The sequence below is a fragment of the Rhagoletis zephyria genome, unplaced genomic scaffold (assembly GCF_001687245.7).
Source record: "Rhagoletis zephyria isolate East Lansing unplaced genomic scaffold, Rhagoletis_zephyria_1.1 Rzeph_scaffold_02988, whole genome shotgun sequence".
Taxonomy (NCBI): Eukaryota; Metazoa; Arthropoda; class Insecta; order Diptera; family Tephritidae; genus Rhagoletis; species Rhagoletis zephyria.
In genome coordinates this window covers 39,177-51,929 of record NW_016160072.1, presented here as the reverse complement: position 1 = coordinate 51,929, position 12,753 = coordinate 39,177, and the positions used below count along the sequence as shown (strand labels likewise).

The following is a 12,753-nucleotide window of genomic DNA, read 5'->3' as shown; positions in this document are numbered from 1 at the left end:
TAAAAAAAGTATTCCGTATGAAACTAAATAAAGGTACATTAGTTAATAAACTAAACAAACATTTACAAATTAAAGTTTTAGCGTATGTAAAAAAGGAAAATCAATTTTTAAAATCGTCGCTTTGAAAAAAATCTTTGAGGAGTAAATATCAAATGGAGCGCAACAATGCGACTAGCGCGTCGAACCCAATGAACGCTTTCGTATGCTTCATCATTTCTTTTTGTTTATTTATTTATTTTAAACGCTTCCGAGGCGTCTGCCGATGCTTTATAAGTGCATACTAAATTCGCCAGATTCTAGTCGGTATCATCTTGCTGTCGTTGACAGTCACATTTGGGCATTTGTTCCGACTCCTCCTCCGAGTAGTCCTCATCGTGTGTGTGCGTCACGCTTTGCGGTGTTGGCGGACGCGTATGCGGCACTGTGGAATTGGTTGTACCAGCCGAATTCATTGACTGCAAAAGAGTAAAATGCATTTATTGGGTTTAATTTGTTAGCAAAAAGTACATTAAAAATTTTAACTTAGGCAGAATAAAGCTAAGATAAGAAATACGAATGCGCGCCAATTTAACAAGTTTTGGCTATTTTTCTTTTGTTTATTTAATTTTTATTATATTTATACACAAGTATACCTCACTATTTAGCAAAACCCATGTAAGTGAAAATTTCCAACTTTTCGCTACAAAAATACTCAAACATCAATATATTCAAGGAAGCCTGGAATCGGCATTCCACCAAATTTCTTATCTTTCGACCTCGGTAGCCAATGTCAATAAACAACATTCACTAACCTTAATTTCCTCAGCAAGCTTCTCAATTTCTTCGTCTTTGCAATCCGCACGTTCGAAGTTCGCCATGGCTTCCTGCGCCTTCTCGGTAGGTGATGAAATCGTGCTTAGCGCACCACCATCCACACTTTCGTTCTTGCTGCGTGCACGTTGTATAGGCGGTGCCTCCATGTGGAATCGTTGCTCATGCGTTACTGTAGATTCGTGCGGCAGCAGCATAGCCGGTGCACGGAACATATACGAAAATGGATAATAATAGAGATTGAGGAAAGTTGCCGCATACAAGTCGGCATATCTGGATACTTGACTGGAGAAGAATGTTTGTCGGGAACCGGAACGGAATAGTGAGCCCATCATGCCGTAAGCCATGTCCATTTTATGGGTGACATCACGTATGCTTGAACGCAATTTTGAAATGTCCGGCTTCTCTTTAGCGCTCGAGTCCAGATTTCTGTGTGTTATTAATAGAGAGTAGTTTTGTAAATATTTGCGATATTTCTTCGAATTTGTTTTTTTTTTTTTCGTTTACTTACTTGTACATATCACCCAACATAACATCCAATTGCTGTAACTCAGCAAAATACTGACACTTATCTGTCCATACATGCAATTCCTGCACCAGCTCTGGTACAATCAGGAATGTACGCCAACCACGTATCTTCTTCGACTTCAGAATATCACCAAAAATGTGATCACCGACATAGAGGACATCCTTGCCCTTGGCATTGATGAAGGAAGTGAACACCTCACATGAGCCACCGGAATAGACTTTGCCCGGCTGCAGTGGACCCATGTGTGTGCCGATTCTCAAGGCACCCGTTTGTGTGTCCACTTGCCGGAGAATTGTACCTTCGCCGAAGAAGAGTGGTTTCGCTGCATCCACCACAATGACATCGAAGTAGGTTTTCCAATTGCGATGTGGCTCGTCGGGTCTCGCGCCNAACTTGCCGGAGAATTGTACCTTCGCCGAAGAAGAGTGGTTTCGCTGCATCCACTACAATTACATCGAAGTAGGTTTTCCAATTGCGATGTGGCTCGTCGGGTCTCGCGCCATGCTCGAAATCGAATAAATACGACATAATGATGTTGGTGTATTTGTAATCGCTGTTGGTGAGTAAGAAGACCTTGGCACCAGATTCGCGTATGCGCGACAGCACCATGGGTAGACGGGGATCCTTTTTAACGTAGTAATCCAAGTTCTGCGCAGAAAGCATAGAAAAAAATAAATTGAAGAGATTTTGCAAAGAGTATAGGAGCAGCATATGGACTTACCTCGATTGTCTTCTGTTTTAGATTGCCTTTTATATGTACAAAATCGATAGCACGTCGTACATCTTGGAAAATCGATCTGAAGGACATGAAGAGCTCGCCTGCCTTGACACCAGTTTTTTCGCTGAAAAAGACGAACAAAAAGAAAAATTAATGTAAACGTTTTAAGCCAATGAATTTAAAATTTAATCTGGCTCGTTTTTTGGCTTTAAAACAATTCTATTAAATTAGCGCACATTTACAATTCAATTAAGGAAATATTTTAATGCGCTAAATATTCCTGTCTTAACTTAACTGACGTAAATGTGAGTTGGGCAAATTGCCATATTTTGCGCTCAACGACTGACTTAGCAGCTAGTGCGTTGGCGGAAGCAAACGATTCTTACGTCCTGTTCGTGAAAACTTCATTAGTTATTTTAACAACTTTAGCGGGACTTTTTAGACACAAGAAGATATGTGCGTATGGTTCGGCGGTTATTTGCTTTTGCATTCTTAAAATGTTACTTCATTAATACTCCTCTCGGTTGCGAATATTTTTATACCCGAGCGCACTTGTGCACAAGGTAATTTTCAGGCACGTTCTGTAATTCACTTCCCAAAAGCACTCGGAAGCGAATGGCAGAACCTACCTGTATAACTTTGTTCTAGGTCTGGGAGTTCTATCTGGTTTTCTTGAATATCCGAATACTTGAATATCAGATTGAAAAATTGGAATATCAGTATATTAACTGGATATCCGAATAGCAAAATTAATGTATATTAACCGAATATCAGGATATGAACCCTACTTTGTTCGCATACCAAAATGCTCAAAATGAAGAGATAGTCGATTTGCCCATCCGTTTTACTGAAGGTGTTTGGAGAACATTACAAATCAAAATACATATACATATTTTTTCAATAACACAGGATCTAAGAACGAGGCATGCTGACCTCGGATATGAAGTCCGTTCTCTCAAGTTGAGAAAGAGAAATTTTTTATTGCAAAACAGTCCAATTTTTGTTGAAATTTTTGGTTGGTTTTTAAGTGGAGATTCAGTTAAGATTAGAAAACAGTAATCCGGTTAAACAACTTAAAGCAAGCATTATGCCCAAAGCAGGCAGCGCACGACACGTAAATCCAAACAACTTTGGCCCAAAAGGCTTTCTTCATCCCTGTTGAAGACTCCCGAACGATAACAGACACGTACGCATAAAGCCACCACACATCCAACACAGACAGCAATGCGAAAATTGAGCAGTACCGGGAGTAAAGGAGGGAAGATAAACGAATTTTTAAGAGAAGGAAAAGAAAGGCAGGAAAGCGTGAGTATGAAGAGCTTGAGATGTGGGCAGGCAGGAACGGGCTCGAAAATTCTAATGGACAATAAGGCAGCAAACAAATAGTTTTAAGACCGGAACGAGTTTCTGCGAATACGAAGACGGAAATAGGGCAAAAGACGTCCAGAGAATTATTGAGATAAGGAGACAACACTTCCCACCGCTTTCGAAGAAGAACCCATAGCAATGCATAGGAACCAAACTCACGTCCCTATACTCGATCAAGACGAGGTCAGCGCAGAGAAAATGCGGATCTGACGGTATACCGGCAGAGCTTTTCAAAAGCGGTGGCGAAGAGTTAATAGGGCACTTGGGACAGGTATTAAGCGCAATTTGGCTTGAAGAATACATGTCCGAATATTGAAATCTCAGTTGCCCAATCCTCACGAATTAAGCTCCTGCTACTTGCGCTACTATTGTGGATTATGCCTTTCTAGTACCAACCACGATATTGTGTGCGATCCATATACGATTTATATCTGGTCAAGGACTGTCACCCCAGCAACACTTTTATGCTGTTACAACAACAACAACGATATTGTGTGAAAGACGAACGCCTTCATAAACCCACTGGACCTTATTAATGTGACTTCAGACCTGATATGTAAAGTCCACCGGATTTTCATGGTGCGTTATTTGCCGATTCTAAAGCCGCTTTTGATAGCATGAAAAGAAGAAGCTGCGTCTACAACGCAATGTCTAAAAAACTTAAACGACGCTATTCCGAGCTGGGAAGGGTCAACCCCCGCTGTTCAAAACCAAGCGAAGTTTTAAACAAGGCAACGGACGGTAGGGCGACTTATTCAATCTGATGAAGGAATTTTATTCACCATTCGAAATTTATTATTTCAAAAATTTATTTGACTGTTGCAGACATAAAAGCCACCGGGAATAATGGAAAGCAATAAAGAGCTACAGCAACATCAATCATGCTTAAAATTATATGTAGAATTTAATTAGCTATAAATTTCAGCTTAGCTCTAAACAAATTACAACAAAGGAATGAGTAATCGTTTTAAAACAAACTTTTGCAGCTAACAATTTCAAATACTTTCGTTAAGTACCCATCAGCCTTTACTGCAATTGCAACAGGCTTTGTATTGCTTCCAACTTACCTTATATATTCCGAACTATTAGTGAAGAAATCAACCAAACACGCCAACAAATATGTTTCAGGTAAATTGAATAGTGTATTCAAAACATAGACGCGCTTTTCATCCAGTTTCAAAAATTTATTCGGATACAACTCATAAACTTGGTGACTAAAAGTAAAAGAAATTTGAGAAAATGCATAAAATTGCTTAAAAAAAATCTCGTTTTCACATACTGTTTAAGAAATTCGAAGCCCCGCACACACACCAATATATTGCCGTAGGCGTCCACTTTCAAGAGATTGCCATAGAGTGTATCAAACCAGAGGCCACGCACCGGAAACGAGGGATCATATTCGAATTGCAGGATTTCTTTGGGATAGCCGTCATTGACCAGACACTCTTTGGCCAAATCGAAACCAAGTTGCTCATATTGTGGCGATTTGTATTCTGAAAAAAGAGAAGATATATTGGAACAAAATTAATTGAAATTAAATGAAAGTATAATGGGCAATATTCACATAGGTTTAAATTTATTGTAGTTGATTAAACATACATACATAGGTTATTGAAAACATCTACTTTTTCCTAGAAAAATTTTGATAAAATTTTAAAAGTAGTTGCTGATCGCCAGCGCTGCTTTTTCAGCGCCATGGCTAAAGGCTGAAAATATCAACAATGGCATTGTTTATATTAAACAATAATCACTTTGATTCCTTTTCAAGTTGTAATTTGGTAATATTAAACAATTTTTGGTTGACCTTTCTCTCATCGAGAGGNTGAATTTGGTAATATTAAACAATTTTTGGTTGACCTTTCTCTCATCGAGAGGCACGGTTTCGCGATCCAAAGATAATCCCTAGTAGCGCAAGCTCTGGTTTTCCCCCAGCGTTAGCTGAGTTGATCCGATGCCCATCTTTCTATAAAAAAACTCCACAAATTGTCAAGGAAGCTTCCACTCTCTCTTCTCTTGCCGATATTGCCTCAAGGCTGCCGTCTCTGGCCAGTTCCTCTGCCGCACAGTTTCCTGCGATATCATTATGTTCTGGCACCCATATAAGTCTAACATGGTAATAATCCGACGCGATAGAAAGCGAGTTAAGGCATTCCTCAACAAGCTTCGAGCGTACCGTAAGTGAGCCCTACAGAGATCTGGAAGCATAAATTTAAGGTTGATGGAGAGCTCCCTGGAAAAGACCCCCGCGTCAAGTTTCGGCTAATCCATGTAAAAGTTCACCGTTGCCTCCTTGCAACCACCGCTCTCAGTCCACTCAGCCTTGATGGGATGTGCATGGGGAACGAACTAGCTGATGTCAGGCTAGCTACGCGGATATCCATTTTATCAGGGATGGAATCGAAGCCCAAAGTCTGACTGCCGCCCATGCGATATCGACAGGTGCTATGTTAAGTATGTCGTTAAGGACCAGAGTGGTAGTGGTCCAAAGCGTCCTATTTGATTCCATATCAAACGCCTACTTTGCTAGTTATTTGAAATTGAAGGTGTACAGTTTTTTTCAGGTAGTCCTTATTACATAAATTATATAGCCGAAAACGAACAAGGGAACTATATTTATTCGGTAAAAAAAAATATTTATTTTTAACGACTTTTAACGAAAACTTATAAAAAAATACGGGCCTCCTTATTCTTGCTATTCTTTAGTTCTCTGCGTGGGCGTGGAAATATTTTTTTTTTGGACCACGTTAATGCACATACACATGTTTTCAATTAATATCTAATCAGTGACATAGACACTTACCCGCCAGAGTGTAGTCCATATCGAAGCCATAGAATTTGATATTCTCTAAGTGCAGCGACCGGTTGACAAAAATTCTGTAAATAGAAAGACGAAGGATACAAAATTACTACATATTTACACGCCTACATCAAAAAATTACTGCACAGTACATATGTAGTTATGTATGTATGTATATAATTATAATATATTACAGCAGCCGCTTAATTAAGTTGCGGTCATCTTTGCAATTAATTCGGCATTCACAATTTCAGCAGCTCATAAAAGATTTAATTAGCAAAAAAATGCTAAGAGTAGGGTTGGATTTGTCGCCTTGCAAAAAAAAAATAAAAATAAAACGATTTATAAAACTAATTTGGGACACTCTGGGAAAACGACCACATGGGTCGGCCGCATTCGAGCAATTAATGCACATACAATGAAAAATGTGTTAAAATATATCAAATTGTGAGTGAAGGGCGAAGGAAACTGTCTATAGACAGGTTTATAAAATAAATAAAAATTAACCAAGGCGAATTTATATAAGGTGGTGTTACTAGCTCAGCTGATTTTGTGTATTTGTTTCGCCGCACGGCTTCTGATATCAAATTAAAAAATTTTGTTTGAATTTCTACACACACTGTTACAGATTTCGACAGTTTATGCCGCCAAAGCATAAACAAAATACATGTAAATTTTTGTTTTTGTACTCCTGCTATCACCTTATATTAATTCGCCTTGAAATTAACTGAACATATTCGAAGAGAAATTTTGGAAGAGTTGGGGTAAAGGCAGTTAAGCAGTATGTGAAGCATTCTCGGACACACTCGATGCTATTATCCGCGCTTAAGGTGGCTACACCGAAAAGTTATACCCTTTTCTTAAAATTTGTCTAGCTTTCATGATGAACCGATGTCCTTAAACAAAAATTATAGCATTTTTTATTGCTAATACCTCAAGCGCCCACTCTTGTAGATTATGCAAAAATCAAAAATTAAATTAATTCATTAGAAGTAATGTGAGAGAAGAAGCGCTCTTTTATAACTCGCTACAGTGGTTTGCGGGATTACTTCTTCGGGAGTGCTCCATTATTAGGTACACATTTAAGAGGATGCGGAAGGTTTCTGGGAAATTATTCTGAGGAGTACCTTCGTATTACTCGCTTAGGCGATTTGTGGAATGATATTTCAGTGCGTACACCCCGATTGCTCATTTTGGAGTTTGATGGGATTACTCGTCCCCCTAGGGCATTGCATGCTAAAGAAAGTATACAAAATTACGTACTGACATGTGTATATACAGAAGCATGCGGAGCTATGGGAAATATTCGTTAAATCGCCAGGCAGTACTCACCGAGCGATCGAACGATGCGCCCAATATCTACTGGCATACCATTTACACACACATATGTATGTATGTATACGCCTGTGCAAAATTGTTTTTGAGATTTAAAATTAGTAATGCAAATGTGATGGGGTTATCATCAGCCGCCATAAGCAATTTAGTTAATCTACAAAAACAACAAGCAGAAGGTACACATTTATCTATCTACAAAAGTACTTGTATGTACATATGTGCATACATACATACATACATATGTAATAATATTGGCTTACAACACAAAATTGCATAGATTAAATGGATTAGTGTTACAAGCTCTATCTCAAAAATATTTAGTTTGGTAAGTAAAGAGGCTTTCTTCTTAATAGCGGCTACAGGCAAAGGCTTACAGGTTGCCTTGCTGAAACGTATCAATTTGAAATAAGAAAAAAATTTGGCATCAAAAATGTAGCAGTAAACTAATATCCAGCATAAGTACAACGACAACCTTAATAGCATAGACAAATGTTTTACATGTACATACATAGAAAAAAAAAATGTAAAAACACCAATAGTCAGCAGCGCCCACAAAAAGGTCAGTAAACGCTTGAATTGACATTTAAGTTAGGTGCTACCGCTATCACCGTCACCGTCGCCGTCGCCCCAATGCTCGTTCGATTCTTCCAGCGCCTCGTTAGAGTGGCCACTGATTTGCTGCTGGCCACTTGCCAAGTATTGATTGTCTAGTAAATTTGCAGTGCTTTAAATTTTTGGCAGCAAACATGTTTCCTCTGGAAATCATGCTGATGTCGAGCTTTTGACAGTGTCATGAATTTTTATTTAGAGGCTTTACATATTTACGAGCAAAGATTCGATTTAATATATGCCGCCTGCTAATGGTAGCAAAATATAATTATACAGGACCACAGTTGGACGTATGATGGGATATTGTTTTTAGAATTTGCATACAGATGAGCTTTTGTATGGATATTAACTTACAACAGTGCTTTAAAAAAGAATAGTGAATATATCGGTAATTTATGCATAATTGAAATCAAAATGAAGCTTTAGAAGATTTTGAGTAGGATTTTGTGTGCAAGAACAATTTAATTTTTACTTAAAAATTAGCATTAAACTTGAAATAATACAAATTTACTTTCCTTGGGACTTAGTAGTAGGTAACCCCGCAGGGGAATCCCGGAAGTATCTCTTCATTAAGAAAAAAGTAACATATTTTTTTCAAACAAATACAAATTTTTAAACGAAAAAGAGTATTTTTTAAATAAACTTAAACATCGAATATTTTAATATTTCATATAACTTGTATATAAGTTAGCCAAATTTGGCTTTTCTAACAGATGAAAACCCTCTTCAAAAGTATTTTAAAACAAAAACTTTCTTAAATCTCTTCCGGCTGACATTGTGGCAACCCTCTTCAACCACTTCAAAAAATTCAAATGCTCAAACTAAAGATTTTTTAACACTCGTGTCAACCCATATTTTAATATATCGTATAACNATTTTTAAGACAAAAACAACAAGCTACGGTAATTAAAAAGTTTACGAAAATGAAAAAAAAATTGACGACTTGTCTACTCTGGTCTTACCGTTTATTTAATTTAAAAAAACATCCCTGTTTTTCATTGCAGGAGGTTTGCCTGCTGAGATAGGTGTAACCGCTATTAAAAAATTGGCTATTTTTATTTTTCAGTTCTTCTTAGAATCCACCTTCATTCATTTGCTTGGTATCTCAATTTTCGCCTATCAATTTCATAATTATTTTTTAATAAACTGTCCACATGGTTCTTAAATTTTATATCTAAATACAAACTTAAGGAGGAAAATTTATAAATTCGCTCACTGTCACCTCACACCAACGTTACGGTTTTCAATGGGAAATTTATAACGTAATTAAATAATAATTTTTTATTGCCTTAGCGGTTGTTCGAAAATTTAATTCACATCGTAAATCGCATAAAAGCAACCGCTAATGGCGTTTAAATACCTTCCGCTCTCTCCTATTTGGCTTTATCAAAATATTACAGTCAAATAGATTTGTATTTCATCCACAGGAAAAAAATGAGGGGTGCGAAAGTAAAGGAAATCCAAATTAATGGAAAATATTGTTGCTTTTATTTATTTTTTTTTTATATTTTTTTTTTTTGGAGAAGAAGAAAAACCACTTTATGCCCAAAACTAAAGTCACGCTAACAACAACACAAACACAGAGCGTTAAACGGAGCAAATTGTGAAATGCGACGTTTTCACCGTAAAAAAGAGGATAAAAAGTCAAGCTGCCAGCAGTAGAAGAAAGTAGCAAAAAGGAGCGTAAATACGAATGGTTTGTAGTAAGCAGTTAAAAGTTACAAAATGAGGAATAAAAATAAGTGGCTGTACAAAGCCTGAATACAATTTCGGCCAAAATAGCGAAAATTTGCAAGGAGTAAGTGGCCAACACAATGCTCGTAACAAGGGAGAAACAAAATTTGAAAAAAAAGAAAGAAAGAAAGAAAAAATAATAATGCGAAAAAGGCAGCAGAAATTACGAGTACAAAGCCCAACTACGATCTGTCCGGTGGTATCCTATCTGAGCAGCGCACATCCACACTGTGGCAAGCATATTTTTGGCATAATTTCAAATTATGTAAGTGCACCCTCCCGCGTCGCATTTTGCTGCTGTTGCTGCTGCTGCTGCTGGCTTCATGTAGTTAACTGAAAATGACACAGCAACACGTGTATGAGAATTTTAGTAAATCGTCTTGGCCAGCCTGCAACCGACGGACATTAACAAATGTTGTTTGTGGGTGTGACATCTCTGTGGGCTGCTTGGGTGGGTGTGTGCGACCGTAAAAAAGTAGCAAATGGCAAGTGGCAGCAGAGCAAGGTTGTGGTTGCGTTTTCTTTTTCGCTTTGCTATGCCACATATCATTTGTTGTTGTCACGCTGTCATAAGCAACACGGATTCCTCACTAAATGAGCAGTATAAGCAAATCAACCAGTGAATTAGGAGTGGAAATTTTCGTAGTTGCACAGTGGTGGCCAGATACAAGTTTACTAAAGTGAAACCCCTTTCAAATTAAATGAAACCTTTTTCTGTCAAAGCGAAACCTTTTTCAAATTAAATGAAACTTTTTTCAAATTATGATTATGAAATATCATATAATGATATCAAATATCACATAATCACATAACGATCTTTGTGCGCTACTCACTTGGTGTTAAATATTTAATGCAACCATCTCCGAACTCGTGTAAGAAGTTTCACTTCAATAAATAAAAACACAAGTGGTAAACAGCACTATTTTGAATTTGTTCCAACATTATGTACATATCGAGCCCTAACCGCCAAAATAACGTAAGCGACTTTTTTTCAAAATTTTATTTTTGATGCAGAAATATTCCTAGANACTCTATTTTGAAAAATTTTTCCAACATTATGTATGTACTACATATATTATCAAGCATATTAATGAAAAGAAAAACAGCTTTTATCTGACCTCCACTGTATATATTCATAACAACGATGATACCAATGTTAGGACACGTGCTCCTTTTACAACTGCGTCANAGTCATTTTGGCGGTTAGGGCTCGATATGTACTATATATATTATCAAGCATATTAATGAAAAGAAACACAACTTTTATCTGACCTCCACTGTATATATTCATAACACAACGATGATACCAATGTTAGGACACGTGCTCCTTTTACAACTGCGTCATGGTAGTATAATGATAACAGCTGGAAGTCGGTGCTTTTCAAAAAGCTACTGATTCAAAAAGAACTAAACACTTTATTGTTACGCTGGAAATAAGCTGGTTTCGTACATGCCGAGCTGATTTCGAGGTCCAATAATGGGAAATGCGCAGAAACATGTGCATGTGTATACATATATGTATAAAAATGTTGCTTAAGCACATGTCCTTGTCTACAAACATATGTAAGTCCATATTGACCAATTTCTGACAGAAAAAAATTTAATTTAAGTTTTCTGAGAAATTAAAAAACAAAATAGTATTAATGGTCGGTTTTGTTTTTTGCTTAAAAATTACTTGTAGATAACAAAACTCTGCAAATTAAGCGGACCAATCAAGGTAATGAACTGCGTCCGCGACATCCAGTAAGGGTTCTTGTGCGGAAACGCTTCATAAAATAAGGGCTTGGCAAATAAACCATACCCGTGAATAATTAGGATGCTAACCTCATGACCTCGAAAGTACTACGGTATATGGCCAACAGACTGCTGGCTTTCTTCTGGTGAACTAATGGAAAAACGCAGTCTGGTTTGGAATTATTAAATAGGTAACATATTTCGAGGACTCAGGAGGTAATGTTTATGCCCGCGGCAGGAAAAGCTATTCTTTTACACACATTCCTCAAAATGTGAATGGGAGAGCGGAAGCCTTTGGAACAGACGTCTAGTAAACATATAAACATATGAAGTTTAGGTTTCCGCATTTGAGCAAAGTACTTCCAGCAGAGGGATTCGCTATTAAGGAGCGAGTCGACAGGGCTACATACTACTGATTAGAAGGGAAAATATCGTCTCTGATAGCCAAGCGGCAATCAAGGCTGTAGGCAGCTCGGGGAATACATACATACCTTGTTCGCCCGGGATTGATTTCAAGGCAGGCCGATAAAAGCCGCAGGTCACAAAGCAAATGCAGGAAGCTGCATGGTTGATGAATTGTCCAAGCCTAGGAGTTCCGTTCATTTAGTAACCTGTATACCGCTGTTGGATAGAGGGGCTTTTAGTAAAAATCCCGACGGAATTTTATCCTACCAAGTTTCCAGGAATATCTATCAAGTAGTAAAACAGTGGGCTGGGCTACCACCTGATCTAACTTAACTCTTTTATCATTGAAGCATTCTGGGATATTTTGAATAAATTAACACACATACATAACTCGCGATTGCTGACAGTATAAATTTAGAAAGAACGAAAACAATTTTTTTTTTTTGTTAAATACACAATTTTGATCATAAAAATAATATACTACGTTTTATCTATAACTACAAATGAAATCAAAACAAAATAATAAAAATTCTCAACCACGAAATCTGTTTGGATTTTGCGTTGCGCTCAAACTTTTTTTTGAGGAAATAAAACTCGCTAAAATACAAAATTGCATTTAATTGATGTAAATAATCTGAAAAAATGCTTTAGCAAATTTGAAACACAACAAGCCAAAACAAATAAATAAATCACAACCATTTCTAAAAAAAAAAA

At 37.3% G+C, this 12,753-nt stretch overlaps 1 protein-coding gene across 3 annotated transcripts in view; it reads right to left on the bottom strand.

The window, feature by feature from the left end:
- Window positions 1–206: 206 nt before the first annotated feature.
- Nt5b (5' nucleotidase B) overlaps window positions 207–12,753 on the bottom strand; it is a 45,728-nt gene continuing 33,181 nt past the window's right edge. Inside the window, exons 3-10 of one of the 3 annotated variants that reach the window (XM_017622958.1) lie at window positions 6,226–6,299; window positions 4,705–4,918; window positions 4,493–4,639; window positions 2,061–2,181; window positions 1,730–1,987; window positions 1,322–1,617; window positions 792–1,239; window positions 207–455 (exon numbers count right to left, since the gene is read on the bottom strand). In XM_017622958.1, the coding sequence (XP_017478447.1) occupies window positions 297–455; window positions 792–1,239; window positions 1,322–1,617; window positions 1,730–1,987; window positions 2,061–2,181; window positions 4,493–4,639; window positions 4,705–4,918; window positions 6,226–6,299 (1,717 nt within the window). In that variant the 3' untranslated portion in view covers window positions 207–296. Of the gene's footprint in view, window positions 456–791; window positions 1,240–1,321; window positions 1,681–1,729; window positions 1,988–2,060; window positions 2,182–4,492; window positions 4,640–4,704; window positions 4,919–6,225; window positions 6,300–12,753 lie in introns of all 3 variants that reach the window. The other 2 variants (XM_017622959.1, XM_017622957.1) reach the window with 2 other exon arrangements.